Raw genomic sequence first — 25,027 nt, 5'->3', positions numbered from 1 at the left:
CCAAACAATTATCTACTATCTATGTTGAATGATGTAAACAATAAAGATTCTAATCAGTATAATCTACATGACTCACTAGTTGTCTCCTTTGAATTCTGGCTAGAACTTAACTTTCTTTATTGTTCTCAGCAGTGACAACAGCAGCGTTGATCCTCTTTGTAAATGCAGAAGTGCTGCAGTTCTCAGTTTCACTATGGCGCATGTGGACTGTGTCACACCTTTTTGTATTGCATTCATCATATTTGGAGGGTGTTAGAAGGTTTTCAGTATTAGTGTCAGTAGCTTATTAGCTGGGTTTAAATATACCTAAACAATATATTTTTTACTTTGGGACATTTGAAAAGGTTTATGAAAGTGTTTTTCTACTTGTATGTGTAATAGAAGAAGACAGAGGGCAGCTGTACAAAATAATTGCTCCTGCCATGCTGGATTTGGCAGAATATTGCCATTTCTTTAAAAAATATAGCTTAGTGCTGCTGTAGTGCTGTGCTGCTTAGTATTTTCAATTTTTACGAAAATGATCATGACAAAAACAGGGTGAATAATTTTATAAACTGCTAAAATGCCTGGAAGCTTAAATATCACAAAATATTGTCAACCTGTTCATCCAGTCATGGTAAAATAAGGTAAATGTCGATTGAACTCATAAAAGTGAAATCATTTTTAAAAATGCCCACACTATCCACCCACCATGCTATTAGCAGAGTGTCATCTCTCTCTGGTCGAAGTCGCAATTTACTAAAACACCTGAAGGCAGCGCCAGGAGCGGAGCAGACACAGGTTCCTCCACCTGCTGGCCGGCCTGCTAACTACAGCCAGGCGGAGCAACACATCCTTCAATAGCGACCAGTCCAGATTGAAGGAGGACGGAGAGGCACGGTGTCAATGCGAACAGATGTGAACCGGACTACGAAAAGAGAACAAGCTGTAGTAAAGACGGAGAGATTCTGATTCTGCTAACATGTGGCAACCCGCGTCGGAGCGATTGCAGGTAGGACACGTCCGTGTGTGAAACGCTTCTTGTCGACAGGGCGGCAGTAAATACACGGGAGAGCCGTGTTAACCGTGAGTGAAACCGGTCGTGCTGTGCTGTGGCTCCAGCTTGGAGAGACTTGCTACGGTTTCTGAGCAGCTACAGATGTTTCGTGTGCACAGTCTTACACTTTGGTGCGAGCAGTCGTGTTTTAAGTGTCAGGAACCAGTTCTGGGTGTTCAGACTGTCATTTTCTGTTAATGCTTCTGTCTCTATGTGATTCCTATTTTGTCCTACGTTTAAACGGACCTTTTCACGTTACGCATGCCAGGGGTGCCGTGCAACAATTTGTACGTCCGCTGCATTCCTGTGCTAGTCCACCGCTGGAGGAAATGTCCACGACAAACATATTCCTGTAGTGTATAAAATGGCCATTTTGACCCGCAGGCCTGTTTGATCTAGCAGTCCATTCACACTAACCTACGAGGTGCAACAGAAGGCCTCCTCCTGGTGTCACTATTTTTTCCTTCATGTTGCCATATCAGGATGCTTACTGTCAGTTTTCCGCTTCATTCCTGCACGGATCCGCTAAAAAAGACAGACGCTGGCCAGTAACCTGTCGTCTGTGACCTGTTAAGAAAAGGAAGAAAAACAGAGTTAATGACACGTAGTTTGATATCCAGGGGCAAGCCGTGCACCGAGCCTGCAGACGTAATGCGCTCCAGATGTCGGCCTGTGGACTGCCTGCCAAGTGAACTTGCACAATCCCCTCTTCTGCCCAGGCGTCAGGAAGATGGAATCACGAATTATCATTAAAACCGAGAGTTCCGGTGTTTTTGTTCTCCAGTCAGTTGTGGGAATTGAGGGCCTGTGTAAATGATCCCATATAAGCGCTTAATATACACACACACATCAGCACGATCCCTAAAAAACACTAAAGGTTGATTTATTCATCCGAGCTGTAACTGCTAACGGTCACCAGTTACACTTAATGTGTCGCCTAGCAACGGCGTTTCAGAACGCGGCAGGTAACGTTCGGTGACGTATAATCGCTCAACATTGCGCAGTGATGTGTATTTTAAGTGTAAATGATTTTACAGCATTTGTTTATACCTATGTGCTGAACTGTACTGGTCATCCATCCATCCATCCATCATCTATACCCGCTTATTCCTTAACCAGGGTCACAGGGATCTGCCGGAGCCTATCCCAGCTCTCTTTGGGTGGAAGGCAGGGGTCCACCCTGGACAGGTCACCAGTGCATCACAGGGCCAGTACTAGTCATACAAGCCTAAAACTGAATGTCCAATTCCAGCAGTATTTCTTTTTTTAATATATATTTTTATAGTTTCATTTACATTTTTATGTATTTTTTATGTATCTTCATGATCCTGTGTAAGGGAAAATACCTGAAACAACTGTCAACTTGTCCAACCCTCAATAATATGCATCATCTTTCTACTGACTTATTAACATTATCAAAGGGGAGATGATTTGCAGCCATATTATCATTTCTCCTCTCCCTATGACTTATCCAGATGAGTGCAAAAGTTGAAGGTTGTTTTAATTTCAATGCACAGTGACCTGCTCTCAACTCAGTCTGTAATCATACAACTATATAGAGTTGTCTTGTGAACAACCACAAGTTGTAAACATGGGAATCTTTCCACTCTCCCTTCCAATCCACTTGATGTGAACATAACATTACCAGGCAGGGAGGGTCAATTGACACTAGTGAGTTGCATTATGGCACTGGTACCGTAGGATCCAGTTTTATAAATGCGCAATACTTAAAATGCTAGAGGGAAAAGCCAGGTTAGTGTGTTTAAGGAAATCCTACTTCTGATTATTGGCACTTGGCTCACATGACTTTACCTCCTGGAGAACAGCTGTGGCTCAAATTTGATAAGAAGCTTGGTATGTTTCTGCTTTCCACTTCAAAACTATGAAAGAATGAATGGCAATGTTTAACTTGATGGATGACTTTGGGGGAGAATTTGTATTCACAAAGTGTGTCCAGATTGTTCTGTTCTGGGATGAACAGCAGACACACTTATGAATGAAGGTCATAGTTCAAAACAACGGTATGGAAAAGAATGAGCAGCCCTTTCGGAGAAAAGAGGTTATAGAACAATAGCACTATCTTGTATTTCCCTGCTTTGTAACCATGCAGACAGACATCCTTTACACTGGTATCCACATCTTTTGAGTCAGGAATGGTGGAGTCTGTCTGTCAGAATGCAGTAGTATTATTATCTTCTGTTTTGTTGTTTTCATTCACTATGACATCCATCCATATTATTCTGACTTGTGCTGTCCTCTGTTGCCATAGCAACACCTGATGTCTTGCTGCATTTTTGTCTTAGACAGGAAGAGGAGGGGGAAGAGATAGATAGAGGTGGTGGGGGAGAGGAGAAACAGGTCATGGCATGAGTTTGGCATTAGGTTTGTTTTAACATTGTGTGCTGGTGCTTCATCATGTCTCTCTGTTTTTCTCTCCCTCAGTCTGTGTTTCACTCCGTGTCCATTTCCCCGTCCCTCCTACCTCTTGCTGACCGCTTTCGGGGCTCTTACTCTCCAGGCAGAGGCCACCTTAGTTCAGCGCCAGATTGCCCAATACGCTGTGGTCTGGGCACAACTGCACACATGCACAATCATAATGAAAGTTGGCAGGCAGGTTAAAAATGTATACCCACACAACAGCTTGCTTTCTGCGCATGTCTAAGGCTACCAAACATATTTTTTATCCTCTGTCAGCAGCTTTTCTTAGCTATGGTTTCTACTTTAGACACTTTATTGTATGTGACACTGGGAAACAAGGCTGAGCAGATAAAAAGATGTGGACCTGACAGTGCAGAAATAGCTGACTGAGGTCAAACATGGTCAGAACCAGCCACTGTCTGTGCAACTTGACTTGTTACTGTGGCCCTCTCCATCTGTCTTTATTTGTTTGTACGTCTGTCTCTTTGTCTGTTTGAGGTTGCTCTGTGGCCCCGGCTATGTTGTTGAGACTGTGGCCTCTGTGGGAAAAAGAAGAAATCCTCAGCAAGACTGGCACAAAATTCCCATGGTTCTCCGACTTGTTTTTTTCTTTAAACTAGCACACATTTGAACAAATGGCTTTTGGCTCACTGGTTTTGGTTCTGCATTTTTGATGAATGTGCTTAGTCACATGTTTGCAGAAGGTTTTTTGCATTTGAAAGAGTTGAAAAAGTCGTATATATAATATGTAATATATATATATATATATATATATATATATATATATATATATATGTATCCATCTTTGTAGACTATATAAAATCTTGAGGTGGGTTTATTGTTTAGGTCAAAGAGTATTGATGTTTTTACTGCCAACCAGAAATTGCCACCCCCAGACTTTGAGGTTTGACCACTTTAATACCCTCTTCCGTCTCCAGACCTAAACCACCAATCACAACATCCTATTATTGACCTTATCACTCCTACATGTCCTAGTGCACCAAACAGATTTGAGAAAAGTAGGTTTTTCTCTGCATAGGGACCTCCCATAACCTCCTCGATGTTGCGCTCGTTCAGACATATTTCCTGTCATAAAATATCCCAAGATCAGAGGGGGAGGCTGTAAACACATAGAGGGACAACTTAGAAAGTTACACAAGGGACCTGGAGGAGTGCATATTACTTTTGGCTTTGGGAAGTAACTACCATGGTCGTACTGGTGGATAGACCTCCTCCTCCTGTTCTACCTGTGAACCACAGCATATTCTTTCATTATAGTTATAGAAGGATGTGTTTGTGTGTTTAAATGGCCTCTGAGGTGCAAACAAGTGCAGGATCGAGTGGTTGCCAGCACAAAATGATGCAAGGTTTGTTAAGCCTCAAAGTCAGAGTCATTGTTTAGAAAGACAAGGTTTGTTCATTAGTTTGACTCCAAAATACATGAATTCATTTAATGTGCAGCTCTAGCTCATGTGCTGTTTACTGATTGGCAAATGGCACAACATTTGTTCCTTCCTTTTGTTCATGGGGGTACACAGCACAGTGATTCTGATCCTGGAGCATGTCTCATTCTCCAATTGAATGTTGGGCTGGTGATTTCCTTTTGAAAAAGAAAAGATGAGCTGCAGACAAGATGACCTGATAACAGTGATGTCCTGCTGTCGTGCTCTCTGCCAGCACCCGACAGACGTACAACATCTGGTACATAGCTTTGCGTGGTTTTCATCTTCGAGTGCTCTAGATGTTGGAGCGTGCAGATGTGCCTGAGACTAATGTTGTTGACAAACTGTTTTGGTCTTGAGGTCTGTGTTAGGCTTCTAACCATATTTTATATCACTAACCACATTTTTTGGGATAAACCAGTAGCCAATTGTGTATCAAAGAGGTGTATTTTTTTTCTATCCATTTTGCTTTGTAACATAATTTCCAGCTGTTTTCTACTGTTCTGTCATCATTCAATCCCTATAACCTCTATTTTCTGTGTCTGAGTGGGCGTGACGGAGGTCTGTTTTTACCCTGTTACGCAGTGTCTTGCCATGAGATTGACCTGAGAACCTCTTTCCTCTAAGAATGTTCCCTCAGGGGGCCTAAAGTTTAACTTACCATCTGTGACCTGTTAAGCTCATCACTGCAGGAGGCAAACTCCACAAGACACTTTCTACAGTCTGCCTAATTTCTAATGAATGTGATTGTTAAAGTATTCACCAAGTTTTGCAAAATTTGTAAATGTAAATGTACATTTAGTACAAGAGATGTTTTGAAGAATTAGTCTGTATATTAGTCTTGATAAAACTTGTGATTTCCAGCAGTAATTATACATGTATTGTATTTGGCAAAGCAGTCGTTCAGAATTGGCTGTTAGCATTAAGATGAATGTGACCTTGGTTTTCTGCTCGGTTGTAAATATTAGTTCCTCTGGAAAACAACTTAGTCCTTTATCAAATGTTGTGGGATCAGGTTTATTGGTGGTACTAATTTTAGTTAACTGTGTTATATGGACTTTAAAATCCCTAAAATATAAAAAACTGAATTGTTGTAAAATCACATGGGTACAGGCAGCAATGATGGTAGTGTTGATGCTTTCAGCATTACAGCCATGCTGCTAAATATGTAGAACTCTGGTGTTTTGACAGTAAAATAGTTGGATTGGATTTCCTGCAAGTCTAAATAGTGTCTGGAATAAATATTAAGACAAGACCAAAAATGCATTTGAATTCAATAAGCATTATGTATAAGGTAATATTTTTCTTAAATATGATTTGTACAATTTAATGTTAAGAAAGCACATGATCATATAATTATCTTTTAGTTTTTACATTACATAGCTAGAAAGGAACATGGATAGGAACAAATGAGTACACTTCTAACATTTTTAGTACAGCGTAGTCTAGTCTCTTCAGATGTCAATATTTTGGCACTATGGCTGCATAATGATAGTTCTTCTTTCTAAAAAGCCAAAATAAGCAGCTGTTAAAGCTGGGGTACCTTTGAGAAACACAATACAATCACACTCACTAATATGTTTGGTGTCTTTAATGAAATCTCGGCAGAGATATGAAAGATTTAAAGAACTAACTAGATCCTTTTAGTGTAGAGATCTGATCTGTGGACCTGAATGTCAAATCCCTCAGTTGCTCTAAAGATGTGCCTGCATTGACTAAATACCTGACTTACAGTATAACTACATGGATAGCAGAGCATTTGTGAATTTTACTAGTATGGTGTTAAAATTCCTTTGAGAGTGTCAGTCATATAAATATTCAAGATGTAGAGGATTTTACTAAAATCAAACATTTATGTAGTATGTAAGGAGATCAGACCCTTGAGTGACTGCTCAGTAAAAGTGGGCCATTATTCGGAGATTAGATCTGTTTTCTTGTGACAGCAGACATTGTTTAGATCTGAAGTGTAGACAGACGCTTGTCTTGTAAGCAATTTAAACTCGCCCAAGCCCATACTAGCCTGGCGGTGGAAACAGAACCTGCCTAGGTCCAAGTTAAAGTCAGAAATAGAATCAATAATAGCAGTTGATGAGGAGACTGTTAGGACTTGAGAAAGTGAAAATATTATGAATAGAATTCCAGGGTTACATTGCTTAGGCCGTTTGCTCCTGACTGGGGGCTGGAGGAGTCGGGGAGCCCACCACAGGCCCCTCATCACCCCCCCTCGTCTCTCTCCGAACCGGAGCCAACCGCAGGAATGTGAGCCGCTGTCAGGAAGCTGTAAAGTGCTGACGCGGAGGTCAGCGAGTGTTTACACACATGTGGCTTTACTTTCACAACTCTATCTTTCTTTTTCTCCTTTTCTCCTTCATCTGCTCCTTATTTTTTTCTTGTCTTATCTTCGTCTACTGACAGCCTCCTCCTTCTCTTTATTTTTTATTTTTTGTCAATGTAACGGTCCACTATGGTGAGTGTGCATAGGTTCCCAGTGGTCCTGTTTCTGCTCCAGCAGCTGGTGTGTTGTTCTAAAGGACATCATAACAGGATTAGTCATGTTAGTTGAAGGGCTCTAAATTCACCAGTGTCAAATATATTCTTTATCTACTTTTACAGTATGTGATGGTTTTCGTATAGACGTTATTTTGTAGTTTTTTTAAGATGATAACATTTGTAAAGACTGTGTCATTAGTGTCAATATAATACTTTAGAAATACTGCAGTAGGAAAAATATGTTGTTTTGCAGCTAAATGATAAATTGGTGCTAGGAAATACATAAAAATAGAATAATGTGACATCAATATTTGATGCAGTGTTGTTGACTTCACAAAAAGGTCACCAGACACGTATCTTGAAGTTGATTTTCTATTTAACTTTACCAAATCATTAAAATAGTGAAGACTGATGATGGCCGGCACTATCACATTGATCAGATTTATCACCTGAAAATGTTTACTATGTGCTGCCTGAAGAATTGAGTATTATGCTGGTCCAATGTGGAAAACAGTTTTGAAGTGCCAAAGAATGAAAGAAAAAGTGAATGGGAGCATTTGTAAAAGTAATCTGGCCATAAAGAGGAACATTGGCTGACCTGTTCTTTTCAGTGTCATGGTAGCTAATACTGAAATATTTTTGGAAGCTGCACCGGTGACTAAGTAGTCTATCATCACATCATCTTGGGAAAACCACTTCCCAGACATCTCCTGTACTCTTGGTCTTCCATGGCCTCAGGGACTCGGCTCAGGGCCTCTGTGATTTTTCTGTGTCAGATCTGATTGGAGGAAGTTAATCCACCTTGTAGTTGCTTTCCCCGCTGAAAGTGGCTGTTAGTGGCTGTGGTAGTGGTGAATTTGTCAGTTTGTTCCTTATCTGTTCCTAATTTTCAACCATGTAGTGATAAGGCTGTAGGAATGTTAAAGTTGATTAGTCAGTTGGTGCACTACTTTGGGCCATACTGACATATCTTAACTGACAAACCAAACTGTGTGTTCATTTTCCATAGCTGTCAGATGGGTAGCTGTGAAATGGCACATATGTTTATGGTCCCTGTAGGATGAAGCATAATGAGCCTAAGCCAGTGGTGATCCATCACCATCCACTGTTCAAATTTTCGCCTTTCCTTTTGGATGGACTGGCAGATTACTATCATCAGATCAAAAATGTAGCTTATCCAGTACCTATAAAAAACTAATGACTAATGCAAAATGAATGACCCATGTCCCATTGGCCTCAGCTGTACCTTGTGTTTAGTGCTAATTAGCGAATGTTAACATGCTGCTAGCTGAGATTAGTGTTACTGCATTTAGGTTAAATCACAACCTGTCAGTGCCGCTGGGATGGCTGTAGACTCACAGTCTTGTGTAAACTGCTTATAGCAGAAAGTAAACAATAATGAAGGGATTGATATACAGTAATCACACAAACATGGCAAGTTAAAATTTACTCCACTTCCTTATTTTACAAAACCTGTTCAAACTGTGTTGGCATCTCAAGAAAGGTCTTCCAGAGAAGCTGCAACAAACAAGTATAGCTGGATATTGGCACTAATGCCCCAATTGATTTTGAATTTTTAAGTCCAAAATCAATAAATTTCAGTTAGATTCAGTTCAGTTCTGTGGTCAAGCTGCAGACGTTTAGCTGAGCAGGTTACACTTCCTGCTTTAAGTGTCCTTTTTTCATTAGCTGCTCAGTTTTGTCTTGACTGGTCTGAAGAAGCCCAGAAATTCCACAGGATGCAGCACACAGGAATCAACCATGTGGTTCTGCTCGTCTTCAGGAAGCACTGGCCATGGACTGTAGTGACTGTAGTGTTTGTCTGTTTGAGCAGAGTAAACCTCTTACACCATCATCTCCATCTGTTTTCTATGGGAGTATGTTTGTGTGAGGGTAATTCTGAAATTCTTGCATTTGATTCCAGTATCTTTTGGCTCAGTATTCAACAACAGCTTTAAACATGAAATTCTGATATCCGTTATTTGTATTTCAACCCTTTGGGCTCATGACACTTTATGAGGCATGAAGTAGCAGTTTTTCTGCCTTCAGATTTCATAAGTTAGTGTGCAGAAAATCTGATTTATTTTTGGAATTGAGAGTGATGATAAATCTTAGTCTGTATTACACTTATCAGTGACAGAAATACTAAAATATTGATATTGTGGGTATTGCAGTTTTTTGAGTTTCCAAAAGTGTTGACAAAGAAAATGTTAATGTTAAAGTGTAGCTTTATGCAACTTAAATTGGTCTGCTGCTGTTTGTAAGTTTGCCTGAAGCACAGTGCATTTTTTTCTTTCTCCATCAGCACTTTCAGACCATGCTGAAGACCAAGTTAAATGTGCTGACGCTGAGGAAGGAGCCGTTGCCCACGGTGATCTTTCATGAGCCTGAGGCCATTGAACTGTGCTCCACCACACCACTCACAAAGAGCCGGACCCATGCTGGCTACAAGGTAGGATCACATGAACCTACTAATCCATAAATCCAGCCCTGTTCCTGAACAGTAAATCTATAATAGCATTAACAGAATTATAATCCAGCTTTTTTTTCTTTGTCTTTTCTTTTTAGGCACACAATTTAAATTCCTTTCCACTGCACTCTCCCCCAACACAAGTTTTAAAGTTTTTGTGTCTGAATCACGTATTAAATATCTGTGTGTGTGTGTGTGTGTGTGTGTGTGTGTGTGTGTGTGTGTGTGTGTGTGTGTGTGTGTGTGTGTGTGTGTGTGTGTGTGTGTGTGTGTGTGTGTGTGTGTGTGGTCACATGCGTAAGTGTGTGTGTTTTGGCATTGGTGTGTTTGTTTTCCTCCTCTCCCTGGATCTGTTACGTGTCAGATTTAGAGTTTGATCCAATGAGCTGTTGGGCTCACATCCTATTCTCTTTTCTCTGTCCTCAAAACAGAAAACAAACAGGGCTGCAGATTAAAATAGCAGCAACGCTCTGTTATTACACATAACACTTCCAACCAAATAAGTGTTTTTGTGTATTTGCCTGCCTTATGCTGCAGTATCGTAGGCATAACAAATAAACCCAAATGGCTGTGGGCACATGGAAGACACTTCAAGTGGCCATGTGGGTGTGAGGATTTTGTTTTGTACGTTAAATGTTGTTTTTGGTCATGTATGCTGTTCCATTAACAAGCATGTTGGAACAGGCGTTTTCCAACATTACCAAACTAAAATAAACATTTGATATCTGGCCATTGTCTTAAAATGTTGAGGGAAAAAAGTGCCCTTGAAATTATTGCCAGGAAACACATATGTGGAACACATAATCCCCATGCTTGTTGTTGGTATTTGCCTGTGTTTGTTGGAACACAGAGAAGAGAAGAGCCAATGCAAAGAAACATTTTTATTTACAAGACATCACACTATATTTACACCATATATACGTATATGTCTTGAAAAAAAAATGGCAAGGCAGCTTTGAGGCCAAAAATGCCGAGTCCTCGTTGGTACTTCCCAAAAGCTCCTGAAGTTCAAATGTGAACATGAAGTGAAAGTCGGGAAGACAGCCTTTACTGGCGGAGATGTTTGGTCTGGCTGGGACAGATACACACACAGAGGTGATTCACACATTTTTCTTAAATATCAATTATTAGTTACTAACAAATCATTTCATCTGTCATTCTAATTCATGCCCTGTCATTTAAAGAGAGCTCTTGTCCTACCAAGCACAGTAAAATCAAGCAAAATTGTCTTATTTTGTAAATGCCTCGCTATGTTTTCAGTGCATCTCCAATTCTAATTAGACATGCCAGTAAAATAACCCTCTCACTTCATGTTCTCATAAATTTTACATATTAACTCCAATACTGAGTACTCTACATCATGTTGATTTTAGTTTGTAGGATGCTACTGTGTCTCAGTACTAAAGTTGTTCCGTCAACAATTTTCTGTCTAAAAACGCATATTGGAAACTGGAAATAAAGCCAACACCCTTCCTCTTTACATTGCTTCTCCTTGGAAAATGACCAAAATGGTTTTAAGTGCTGGCACAGCTATAACAGTCTGTACACTTTATCCAAATATTAAAGTATCTTTAGTTTCCTCAGTGCGACATAAGAGGGTATTTTTTCAGTGGGAATCAAGGTAGCAGTGGCACGCCAGCCTCTTGTCTCATCTACTTGGCAATCACTGCCATGATAGAAGATAAATATTGATATATCGTCTAGGTGCCCACTGCACATAGCTGGATTTGGTAGCCCTCTTCGTCTAGTGTGAATAACAGCACCCACTCACTGCTTTATCTATCGAGAATGCCAAATTCAAGTTGCCTTGGAAACCACTACAGTTATTGAACCACACACACACACAAATCATTTCCCTCATCTGTCTGCGACCTCCTTTTATGCACGTCTGTCTGCGTCGGCGCCTGCATCTGCTGGCTTGTGTAACTTCCTGTCTGAGTCACTACCTGCCTGTCTGCATATCTGTCTGCCTACCTGCTTCAGCTCCTCTGTTGGTAGTCCTCCAAGAAGTGTTATTTTGTTTTCAAGGGAGAAAATAGGAAACACTGGTCCATTTTGCACCCGTTGCCATCATTCCTGCTTGGAGTTTTTATGCTACAGTACAGTATGATGCAATTTATTATCATTGGGGTGTTTTATATTCCCTCTCATTCATTTCTCATCCCTTTTCTCTTTTTCTCTTTCTGTGAGCCTTTCGTTGTGCTTGCATTCAGGCTGCTGCCAAAGCTAACAGATAGAAAGGAAGAGAATCCACCTCTCATTGCCCTGCCCGACCTGCTGCTGTTAAAGCAGACAACTGCACATCCATTAAGAAAAGACATGACCTCCACAGTCATACTCCATGATAATGGTAGAATTACTTGGAAAGCTGTTCCCAGCTTTCCATGAGCAGGAAAGTGTATGTGATCAAACTATTTTTATGCTTGCATTCTTTACATCTTTTATCATTTTGCATCCTTGTGTCTCAGTAAAAATTCCTTTAATTTAGGGACAGTGTTTATTTTAAGCACTCTGCTCCTGTCTCTTTTGATTTATCAGGATAGTGCCATAACCTTTGAAATTAGACTTTCTAAATGCATACTTTTAGCCCTGATGGTAATGATCCATCATTCATAAAAACATCTTTCACAAATATGCTAGAAAAAATCATATTTGCATTGAATTGGTTAAAGATACAACATGCAAAAGGAATCCAAATACAGTTCTCACTTGGGATATACCTTTACAGGTTGAGTAATTAGCCTAACTAACATTGACAGAATATGACTAAGAATTGTTTGTCAGCTGTTGCCAGCTGCAGCCCTCGTTCAGAACACTGGGCCTGCTGATTAGTGGAACCAAGCCAGTTTGTAGGTCTTCCACATTAGTGTCATTGACACTAGCAAAAACTGACACTATAGCAGGTCCTGCCATGTCTTTATCTAATCTGTCAGACAGAGAGGCTTTTTGTCTCCATGTAGTCACTGTTGGATGTACCATCATGTCTCCTCCAGTAAACAGAGAACAGAAGTCACAGTGATTGCATTTAGATGATTAGCAGTGTCCAGGGTGAGATGACTGATGTTCCCAGCTGAATGTGTGTCTGTGTTTTGTCTAATGAAGCCTTGGTATCTGTGTTTTCGCCTTTGTGTGTGTGTGTATGTGTGTATGTGTGTTTACAGATTATGCTAGGACAGAATTTTTTGACATTGTGGTTACAGATTTTATCTTCCATCTTTGTCTGAGAAAACAGTAATTCCTAGGTTGTATCTTCCCTGATTAATAATTGCATTATCAGTGGAGAATATTTTTGTGTGTCAGTATTTGTAAAACAATAGCCACACCTAAGAACTGTTCTGGTCTAGTCTGTATCAGTACTTTGGTACAGTCATAATATTTATCTTAACTGGGAGTAAACAAAATGGAATGTAATCTTTATTTGTATGCACTGTAAGCATAATTTATGTATTAAGTGTTAAAATCTTTGTATGGAGACAGTAGAGGTGTTGAAATAGAGTATGGAGTCTGTTTCAGGTCAGCTTGTGTGTTGTCTGTGCTGGCACTGCTTCTCAGAAGTAGAGGAGCCAGACTGGGCTGTAGTTCAGGGCTTTTCCCAGATTCACTGATTAACCCAGGCTGTTTGGCTCTTTTTCAGAGAAAAGGCATCAATTTATGGACAGTGAGACCAAATGCTCTATCGAATTTAGCTGTCATCTCTGTCTCTCTCTGTGTCATACTCGCCATCAATGTTGTCAACAGTTTAGAAAAACAGATTCCACTGATGATAGGCCTGGGCACTTTATTCATGCAATAACGATATGTTGTACCCTGCCTTTTTTCCACTTTGCATTCTGTTTGCTGTTATTTTGCATAATTTCGTAGTTGTTTGATTGATTTTGCATCAGATAGTTTTGAGGATGTCTGCACATTCCAGACTTTCACTCAAAGGTCTGGACTAGATGAACTACAGTGTGCTCTATAAGCTAATCCTGACCCAATGTGGTGTTCATAGAAGTTGCAGTATTTTTAGGTGTAGTATGTAAACCAGAAATTGAAAAAGTAACTAGCACCAATGTCACAGTGTAAAGATATGTGTTAATACCATCACTGGGATATGGAGGCTGTATGGAAGGGACTGGATGTGAAAGTGTCTTTTACATACTGAGGTACTGCTGCCTTCACTAACTTTGCAAACACTCAGACTCTGTTGTATATTGACACACACGGAGCACCTTCTTCTTACCATGTAACGCAAACAAGCAAATACACACAGCACTCTTTAAAAAGAAAAAAAAAAAATTCATCCGTCTTTGCATGCTGTGGCAAGCAGAGCCAGCTGTGCTTTGCTGATTCAATAACTTTAGAGGAATGTTAACAACCTTCTCAGGAATGCTGCATTCCCAAGCAGTGGATTCCCAGTCATGATGGGGGATCCAAACACAGGGGCCTGCTGAAGGAGAACACCACGATAGCTGTCGTGCAGTGTAGCAGTGTTTTACCTTTACAGCTTGCTGTGTCATTTCTATATGGTACTCATTCACTGCATTGTGTCTAATGCTGCCCTGTGAGGCCAATACACATAACACCATTTGTGTGTTTTTAAAAAAAGTCTAATGATAAAATCAAATAGTCATTTGCTTTTTTTTTACTTTAACACAACAATATATAGATTTTTGAAAAACAAACATACAGACATGTTGTGGGACATTTCACAGTTGAAATTTAAACTTTAATCTGCAGTCCTGGTATTTTCTCTAAACTGTATGAAGAAAAAACAGTGAGCTGTTGAAGTTTGAACAAACATTGTATTTTCACACTGATATCTTATGTCATTTGGGCAACAACACAAAATCTGGATAGAACAAGATGTGACCATGGGGGGCAAAAAGAAAACAGGCACAGATTGAAAGGCAGACTGTGTGTTTTCTCTTCACCACCTGTTTGTCCTTGGGCCAGTGTCTGAGAAAATGGCCTAATGCTGAAACAACAAGTTCCAGTAGTGTTGCTGACTGTTTGTACTTTCACATTCAAATCTGTTCCCAGACATGATCCACCAAGAGCAAACTGCTTTTCTCAACAATTGCCTTTTTGTTCTACTCTTAGTCACTCTTCCTGTCATCTCAACCCTTTTCTTTGTCCATGTCCCTCTCCACAGGGACAGGTATCTCCTTATTGATTCCTCTCTTAAGTCTTTCTTCCTCCTTTCCTATACCTCCTCATTTCTCTTCTCATTCTCTCTATTCCTTCCTCTGCTGATAGCTGAACCAGCTGTGGCCCCAGCAGCAGCAGCAGCAGCTGCCTTAGCTCTGCATACACACACTTAGACAAAAATACAGACTCACATTGACACAAATGTAGTGTGTGTGTTGTATGTGAGTGGACCAGGATGTTACTGTCTCTCTTTCCACCAGTTTGCTTGCTGGGTTATGGATGTTTTTTCGGTCTCACCGTGTGTCTCACTTTATTCTGTCTTTCGTTACTTTTTATCAGCATTTCTGTTTTCAACATCTGTTTATAACTTTCCTTTTCTCTTTGTGTCTCTCCCTTCCTGTACTTCTATTTGTTTCTTTTTCCACAATTGTGGTTTTTCAGACATTTTTGGGTTTGCATTGAGTGATTCATCAAAAAAATTTAAATGTTAAAATCTGTTCTTCTCGTTCATCACGAAACACTGAAAGTATTGGTTTTGACATGTATTTTAAAACAGGCGTGACAGAGTGACTGTGCTGGCATGGATGTACTGTATGTGCTACAGTATATGTTTTCAATAAGTAATAGTTTCTGAGCCTTTTACAGTTTTGTAGGCATGCATATTGTACTGTACATAATTTGTGCAACATGCCTAACGTTTATTACATTTCTTTAAGCATGGATGGCAACTCTTTTTGGTTTGTTATCCATTAAAACATGAAATAAAGTTGTGTTAAAAAGTAAAAATAGCAACAAAAAGAGGGACTTTGTGTTTGTTGGGCTGTTTCATCTGAGGGGTATTTTCAGGTATGCAGAATCAGATAAAGTTTTTATGCTGCCATTCCATCCATCCATTATCTACACCCTCTTATTCCTGAAAGGAAAGTGACTTGTGTAGCCAAGTATGGTGACCCATACGCGGAATTTGTGCTCTGCACTTAACCCATCCCACAGTGCACACACACAGCAGTGAACACACACCCGGAGCAGTGGGCAGCCACCGCTGCGGCGCCTGGGGAGCAACTGGGGGTCCTGACCAGGGTCACAGGGATGTGCTGGAGCCTATCCCAGCTCTCTTTGGGTGAGAGGCAGGGATACACCCTGGACAGGTCACCAGTCCATCACAGGGCCACATAGAGACAGACACTATTATTTTCCTATTATTAAAGGTTTTGACCACCCATTCCATTCCCACTAAGAATTTCCTTTCAGTCGGGCCTGTCTGATCCTATCATGGTGGTTACTTTCTACATCTTTATTCTGACTGGGCTGTTATTCTAAGTCAAATCTAGGATCCATGTAAACACAGCTAATGTAAGAGAGGGGAAAAACAACAATAACATCAATAAAGAATACTCAGTGATACTGGCCACGTCTCACCACACATGCAGATACTTAACCATGCTCCTCCCCTCTCTGTGTCCCACTGACAAACACTCTCATGCCTTTTTTTCATTTTGTGTTTTTGTTGGTCTACTACAAAGCAGGTATACACACACATTTAGTTTTGTGTCTGCACCAACAATCCAGTGCATCATTTACATTTCAACATAAGTTCACTCTCAGTATTTCTTTTAACCCTCTTCTTATTTCATTTTATCTCTCAATGTGTGCTGTCTCTGTTTTGCTGTCAGTGCTTGCTCCCTGTCTTTTGAAGCATTCTTTGTGTCTAATGGATCTTTATTTCTGTTTCTGAATTGCTTCACATGGGATCAATATTTTAGCTTGACAGTATAGAACTGTTAGCAATTAGCTGTAGAAGAGAGTGCGAAACAGTACAGGAGAAGTGAAGATAGATGAGGGGGAGAGGGGAACAGATGAGGGGAGTTCAGGGGAAAAACGGGTGGAAGATAGAGGAGAAAGTGGAGGAAAGAAGAGACAACAGAGAGGAGAAACACATGGAAAGTTGAAACAAAGGAGGACTCTGTAGGTCTCTGGAATGATTTAAGCTGCCTGTCTGACTTGCCAGCACTGAGATGGCTGGCGAGGCTGCTGCCAGAGCAGAGGACAGCAGATGTGTTCTGGTCGGGGATGGATGGATGGATGGATGGATGGATGGATGGATGGATGGATGGATGGATGGATGGATGGATGGATGGATGGATGGATTGATGTATCAATTTTATCCAACTTGATATGTAGGATGCTTGAGTTTAAGCGGTTTGCTGCATGTACTGCTCAAAGACTTGAGAGTTCTCATACAGCCATCTGTAGTTTGGCTTGAAGCTCCTGAAATAAAACTCATTTCTGCTCAGTGAATCCAACCTGAATCATGTCTCTTCTCTGCCTGCAGAATTTACGATCAGTTAAGAGTCAGTGTGTCTCTTCATTGTTCCAATCATAACCCATGATTTGTACCTTTGGAAACTGTCCTGATGCACTCACACACTCTCACATGAAGACAAGCACATACTGTAACTGTTAAGTCACCCACTAACTTGTCTCAGGTCCACCTCTGCAATTTGCTTGCTCCAGACACACAGACTGCACAGAAATGCCTCACGCTTTTGCTTTGAGGCTTTGTATTTAACTCAGGAATTCAGTTGGTGCCATATAGTCAAACTATATTATTTGTTTTATATAGAAGGTTTGCTGTATTTGTGTGTGGTCTAAGGCAATTGAACTGAACTGAAAGACATAAAGGATCAAATGAAACAACTTCACTGCAACTTCAGAGGCTCTTGTCTTCTATAATTTGTAACTTGGATGCAACAGATACTGTATTTGTAATTATACATGTTTCTTTTTCTGGCACCTGGTAAGTTTTGCCAGCACTGTCACTCTGCACTGATGTCTCATTTTGTGTTGGCTCAAGGCAGCACATTTATTTAGTTTGGCCGTTATTGTAGCAGTGGTATTACTGCCCAGGGTGATGACGAGTCTGCCCAGTGGCCAAAAAGTTTCTCCCAAGGCTTCAAATGTTTCACTAACTATGACTGCAACAATATTTTTCAGTGAAACTGCACATTAGCTGTTATTTGTGTTAAACTTATTAGAATTTACGTAACACTCATTGAAATTTTAACCATTATTTCTGGTAGAGTATTAAAGCAAAATCGACCTGAGCTTGTGTGGCATGTTCTTTGAAATTATATAAATATTATATTATATAAATATATCAAATATAGAAATTCAGCCTGTTCAGGTTTTTTTGTCCATCCCCATTAATCATCAGCCAAACCTAATAAGTTCTACCATTTGCTTTCACAGTTAATGTGTTTGTGTATTCACACAGTCACTGTGCAAGCATTCAGCTTTCCATAAACAGATGTTAATTGACCATCAGACCATGTTTTAATATGAAGTGTAAATGGGGCCAGTGTTGTCTTAGCCCTCATGGAAAAATTGTCAGTGCAGTTGAAATGGGTGATTCATGGACTGAAAACCAAAAAAAGACCCATGCACCTCCAAAATTTTAATGGTGTATTTGTTTTTTTATGAACATAGCCTTATAAGTGTTTTATTCCTGTTTCTGCCTATCCTTCATCTTTCTGCTCGAGCAGTGTAACAATTTCCTCTTCAGCTGCATGTTTGGTTTGGACTTTGAAGAAACAGATTCCTAATGTTTGCTTAGTCTGGTGACCTCCTCACCTCACACACTCCTCGCTTATCACTTTCTCCACCTCACACACACACACACATGCTGTTAATTGTTGTCTTTTACTTTTTTATTTCATTTGTATTCTTCTCTACTTGTCTGGAAAGTTACTACATGGAGAGAACAATTAACATTCAGTAAAACTGGCTGAATGCTCAGTCAGAGAATTTGCTGCTCTGATAGTGTGTTTTGTTAAACCGCTGTTAATGAAGATTTATTATTAATTTTAAAAATGTATTACTTAATAATATTAACCCACTATCCCCAAAATGTCTCCTCCTCTTGGCGATTGGATATAGATTTATATTACCTTACTGTGAATATTGTACATTTTAAAACCAGCCAATTGTGGAGTCAGTCACTAATGACTGTTAAAGGCAAAATGTTGTTTCTCACAGGCAGCATCGTGAAGATCAGGCTCCTGCAACTGCTCACTAAGAATTGTTTAAGCAGGCGTATTAACTACATCACTTCCTAATTTACTAAAGCAGTAGGAGAACAGAGACAACAGAACAGACATATATAGATTGAGAGAAAACACTGGCATAGTCCAACCTGCTATAACAGAATTAAACCTGGCAAAACAGTTTGCTTTCATTCACCCAGTAAGCAAGCAATCAGTACAAATGATCACAGTTTAAAGTACTGCAACTCTATATCAAAATTGAGGCATTAGGGAAAAGAAGTCCATAATGACTCTTTATTGCTGTTTGACCTACAAGGAGCACACTGGATGGTTGATGTATCTTGGCACAATCTTTGTTTGTTGGCTGGCTCAGTGACTGGCTGCCTTTTGGCTGAGTGAGGGTGCCAGTGTGGTTGACTAACAAACTGCCCTTCCTCCAGGCTGCTCCAGCAGACCTGTGGTACTCACCTGAGTGATGAAGCTGATGCAAAGACTATGTGCTACCCTGCGGTCACCACTAATGAAAACCAGGCCTGAGGAGGCAGCTGCTTTCACCGTCTGTAATCTCTTACTGGTTCTTATTGGAAACTGTGAAGTCAATGTTATGTCTGCATTTGGGGCATTTCAAGGGCCTATTCCTCAAGAGCGGTAGGATTCTAGTGTTTGTGTATATATAGATATGGTGCACCACAAATCATACCTGTTACTGTTATTGACATCAGTTTGAGGAAAATAAGCTAAAATAACATAAAACAGTCTTTAGTTTTGTGGAGGGGACAGTAGTGTTGAGCCTTGTTAGTGTGTAACTCCTCCTACCCCTAGCTGCACAAATTGTTGCTGTGTGGGTGGTTTAATAATGTGTGCAACTTAAGAAATTACATTTGTGTGTAATTAAGGGTTTTTCTGAACTTTTTTGGGCACCACAGCTTCAGGATTACAAAGAATGCCTGATTTTACAAACAAAGTTAACAAGGCACTGCATTTGACTGCAACTTGAGTGGAACTTCACCGAAGATACGCATCAGTCTATTTTTCCTTTCCTTTTTCTATTGGTACCTTTATGGTAAATGCTACACCTACCCTACAGACAAACCACCCGTCTCACTGAGAGGCTGGTGGACTCACAGGCTCAATGGCTGACTGGCTGGCTGTTCTTCATGCTTACTCTGAAAGCTCTCATTCAGTAAAAATCAAAGCAGAGAAAGAGGTCCTATGGACTTGATGGTTGCAGTCTAAACAAAAAAGAGAAGCAGTTCGATCTTATGATGGTTTGAAACAGGACCTGGGCCTCTGCTTTGTATCATCTGGTATCATTTTTTGGTGCTCTGTCAGTGTTACATTGATTTCTGGTGCTCTGCAGGGTTTCAGAATAATGAAATATAAAAAGACTTAGGTAATATGTAATATGTATGTGCTCTACATGTGGCAGAATTCACAATAAAGCAGACTTTGACTTTGTGTTAAATTTTTACGTAATTTTCTTAAAGGAATACTGATATTGAGCCCACAGATTGCCTTGATGTTGGGCAGATGTGCATTGAGCGATGAATGCGGGCCACATCTAAAAGTGTTCCACATTTTTATATAACACACATTTTTCCTTCATTATTCACATTTATCATTGCGCTCACGTTATCTGCAGCCATGTGTCAAATGTGTGCCGGCTGTAATTAACTCTTCAGACCACAGAGTATTTCCCTTCCCCAGTATAAACACAGACAGGAGTAAAAACTTTTTTAAAGCCTGACTTGTAGCAGGGTCCTCATCTGTGTATTTTTATAAAGCCTTAAAGAATACCATGTAAAGAAAGTGCACAAGTCAGCCATTATTTCTGGACCACTCTCGAATTGGCCACATTCCCACTGAAAATTCCACCTTTGTTCACTTTTTAGCCCACCCTCTCTCTCCCTATCCCTCTCCATCTCTTAGGTCCATTGCTGCACTGGTATGCAGTGTCATTACTATGGTATTTTATGGTCCATGTTGCAGCCACAGCTCAACATATTTATTTTCTCTTTGAAAGCTAACACACAGATATAGCCTTCCACATATCAGCACAGTTACCACATGAAATGAATTTGAATAAATGAAATAAAATGAAAATAAAAACCTCTCATCGCCACTGGCAGCTTTTAAAACCAGCAGTTTGCTGCTTTGCATAGTGACTTAAAGCATCTCATTTTGTCTTTTTACTTATTTAACATGCTGATTTTTTAATTTTCTCTTTACCTTGATATACTCAGAGTAACTTTCATTGGATATTTTCAGTATTGATAACTGCTGAGGTTCTTTGTAGAACAGTCAAAGATTGTTGGGTCGATGCTCTTTACTACATATAGTGAAATATGGCTGCCAGGTCAGAACCTCTCATCCAGATAGGCGTTCTTTGACATCCCACAAGAATCAGTTCTCAACCAGTTGTAGTTGTCAAATGATTGAAAATAATGATGTGCACTTCCTTTTCTATGCAGATGACACAGTCATTTGTTTCACTGCTAATCAGCTCCATTTGCTGCTGCTTGAATTGCATCTGCCACCACAAGTTTTAGATCTCCAATTTACTCCTGTTGTGGCCAACTTGCATTGACGTTGTTTTAGGTTCTGCATTAATTTTAAAATTTTAGTGCAGGTGGAATGCCTGTGCTTCCACTGAGACTGGTGGATGTGGCTCTGCTGGTTGTTTCCAGCTGATGACAAAAGGTGACCGGGCTTGTGCAGTTTTCAGACATTGTAAATTCCTGCTCATTAAAATTATACAGGCTATGTCTGCAACATCTTGACCATTATCTTTTAAACTTTCCTTTATAAGAATGCCTGGGTGAATATTTAATATATTTTATCTTTACATGTTTTTGTCATTTTGTTTTATAACTATATTTTATTGTATTTTATTAGTTCTTCATGTATTTGTGAGTTTCTCTTTTGTTTTTTCCTTGTAACTATGAAGAGTGTTTCATGAATCATCATAGTAATAGAAGGATAGGAAGCAGTAAAGTCACTGTATTTTTGAATAGATGTAGTGTGTGATCTCTCAGCAAGTCTGATATTTTTCCATTTTCAGTTGGGGCTTTGGGGCATCTGGGGCTAATAGTACCTTTGTGTGTCTTTCCTGCAGGTGACCTATCTGGGTAAAGTGACCATCACTGGGACCCAGTTCCTGTCTGGCTGCACAGAGTCAGCGGTGGTCGGTTTAGTGGAGCGTCGTGCTCTGGCCCAGCAGCAGAGCACTTGTCCAGCTGGTAATTCTTTGTTGGAGATTCGGCCCTTTCAGGTACGTCTTCACCACCTGGATGAACACAGCGAGGCCTCAGTAACCATGGACACCTACCAGGTGGCACGCATTGCCTACTGCACGGCTGATCACAGCATAAGGCCCAATATATTTGCCTGGATCTACCGGGAGATTAACGATGACCTGTCCTACCAAATGGACTGCCATGCTGTGGAGTGTGAGAGCAAGCTGGAAGCTAAGAAGCTGGCACACTCAATGATGGAGGCTTTCCGGAAAACTTTCCACAGCATGCGCAGTGACGGTCGCATCCACAAGAGTGGCTCCTCAGATGACTTTGCTGAGGACTCATCCACCCCTGATGACTCAACCCCAGATGATGGTTGAACTGAAACTCACCTAAACCCCTTGTCCCCATCCTAATCCAAGCGAGGGGTGACTGGAAGGATGGACAGATAACCTGCTCTCTTATTCTCTCCTACTGTCGATTTCTGTTATCAATTTGGAACTAATTTAACTTACCCTGCAAACCAACAAGCCCAGGATAATGAAGTAGTTTCTAAATACTGTAAAGAGAAGGATGATGGAAAATACAAAATAACTTCCTTCATACAGATATAGCAAAGTGCTGCCACTTTGAATAAATGGCCCTCAAAGACCCACAGGGGCCTTTCAAGCATCTCTGTGTACTCTACAGAGATTGACTTGACATCCCCATTGCCATTTTCAACCACTGTCACTCCTGCACACAGCAGGGACCCTGTTTGTGGTTTTTAAGCTTTTTCATCCAGGAAATAATAAAGTGAAGTCCCTGTTCACCTGACCCCAGCTCATGGGAAACCTATTGCTACTCTTGCCATATAGGGACTGTGACCTATTTTGGGTCACAACCCAGAGTTTATGAGACTGTTCGAGCACATAAATTCTTTTAATGTTTAATTATGTGGATCTCTTTTATAATGCCTTTGACCTTGGTAATAGAAAATGAGGATGTGAAAGAAAAGCTAAGCCTTTAAGCACTACCCATATCATCGGTATGGTACCTTAGTCCAACCCCAAAAAACAATTTCACCTGCATGGTTTTATTCATGCAATGATGGAGCCAGAGCTTCTACCTCTGTCTCTGTTTAAGAGCTACTTAAAGATCCACAGTATGTTAAACACACCTGGGTGAATACAGGTGCTAAATAGATCTTATATTTTAGAAGTTCTCACTAGGCTGGAAACCTAAGCCTGTCTGCGACACCTTAATTATTCACATCTGACTTCTGTTTTGAGCATACCAAAATCAGGCTGGAATTTGCCTGTCAGATTATGTGCCTCACTTTGCTCTCACATTAGTTTGGTCTCTTACCCAGGTCCCTGTGTATGTGTGTGTGTGTGTGTGTGTGTGTGTGTGCGTGTGCGTGCGCGTGTGCGCACGTGTGTGTGTGTGTTGGCCTCTTTTGTTTGTGTTTCTGTGTTTGTAGGTGTAATTGCTTTTGTGTATATGAATGTACACATGCGTGCTTGCATCTCAGTGTGAAAGAGAAAAGATATAGGGGGGATATAGTACAATTAGCGACAAGAGAAGACTTCTCATCGCCCCGGATGCATCCATTTTTGATGCTATAGAAGGCGTTTTAAAATCAGACACGGTACTGTGACCATTTGCCACATTTTCTTTTTTCTCATATGAAATGAAATGAGAATGAGAGTCTGAACGTGGCAGCCGCTGAGGTTGTAGGACTCACACCTGTCCAAGATAACGACTGACACCTCCTGGCCTCTGCTGAATGTATGAGTTGCTGTGAGTACCTCACGGCATCTCCAGTCACTTCAGTCTCCCATAATCTCCTCATGCTATCACAGACAGCTGTAAGGTGCGAGTCAGTGACCAGTTTGCTCCGCCCTGCATTGCCTCTCAAAATGACTGACGTACCATTGTGGGGCAAAAGCTCTTTAGAGCTCCACGCCCTTTTCTAACTGGACTGTATTGAACAGACTGGATGCTTTGAGTGAAAATGGTCTTCAGTCTCACATATACATACCTTACATATGACTATACACACATATTGTATTTGAATCTTGCTCAATAAGCTTATGTAAATACAAATGTATTACTTTCCAAATATTACAGCATAAATGTCGATAGCTATTTTAAATAATAAAAAATATTGAGAAGCATCATACAATACAGAAACAGTGTTATAAAGCCTACTGTGAATAATAAGTCGAGAGCCTGATAGTGGTGGCTGTGTGTGCATAAGTGTGTGTTTGTGTGTATGTGTATTTGGACGAGGTTATATGTGGTATGAAGTGTGGTGGGTGTGTGTGTGTGGACGGCCAGATGGGGGAGAATGTTTATAAAGCTGTAGATTACTGTGTCATGTCTGTCTGGAAGCTCAGAAACGCTTTAAATGTTTAAAAAATGTTACCTTAAGTGTTTTCTATACAGTGTTGGCAAAGATCAAGAAACAATTGCATATAAAGTATTTACCAAGATCAAGCGTGTGATGATGTGGTCTGTTTTGTCTCAGATTTATATCTCATGTCTCCTTCTTCATACATTCCCCACTGTCACCAGATCCTGACTAAAGAAGTTTTTTTTTTGTTGTTTGTTTTGTTTTGTTTTTTTTAACTTATTGGGTTTCCTGCTGCAGCTGTGTGTGGGAGGATAAATACAAAGCATGTTCAGTTTCAGAGCAAACAGAATGGGTGACCAGATGATGTTCTGACAGGGTGCCACCACAGATGTAAAGCATAACCACTGACTCAGTTAATCCTCCA

General features: G+C 40.3%; 1 protein-coding gene across 1 annotated transcript; it reads left to right on the top strand.

The window, feature by feature from the left end:
* The first annotated feature begins 837 nt into the window (after positions 1-837).
* pid1 (phosphotyrosine interaction domain containing 1) lies at positions 838-24,747 on the top strand. Its single transcript, XM_026298980.1, has 3 exons — positions 838-991; positions 9,692-9,838; positions 22,145-24,747. The coding sequence occupies exons 1-3, from the start codon at positions 962-964 to the stop codon at positions 22,643-22,645; spliced, it is 678 nt and encodes a 225-aa protein (XP_026154765.1). The 5' UTR covers positions 838-961; the 3' UTR covers positions 22,646-24,747.
* The last annotated feature ends 280 nt before the right edge of the window (positions 24,748-25,027 follow it).

Source organism: Mastacembelus armatus, chromosome 13, assembly GCF_900324485.2.
Source record: "Mastacembelus armatus chromosome 13, fMasArm1.2, whole genome shotgun sequence".
NCBI classification, from domain to species: Eukaryota; Metazoa; Chordata; class Actinopteri; order Synbranchiformes; family Mastacembelidae; genus Mastacembelus; species Mastacembelus armatus.
The sequence above is the reverse complement of the archived record's forward strand: the minus strand, read 5'-3'. Positions and strand labels throughout refer to the sequence as shown.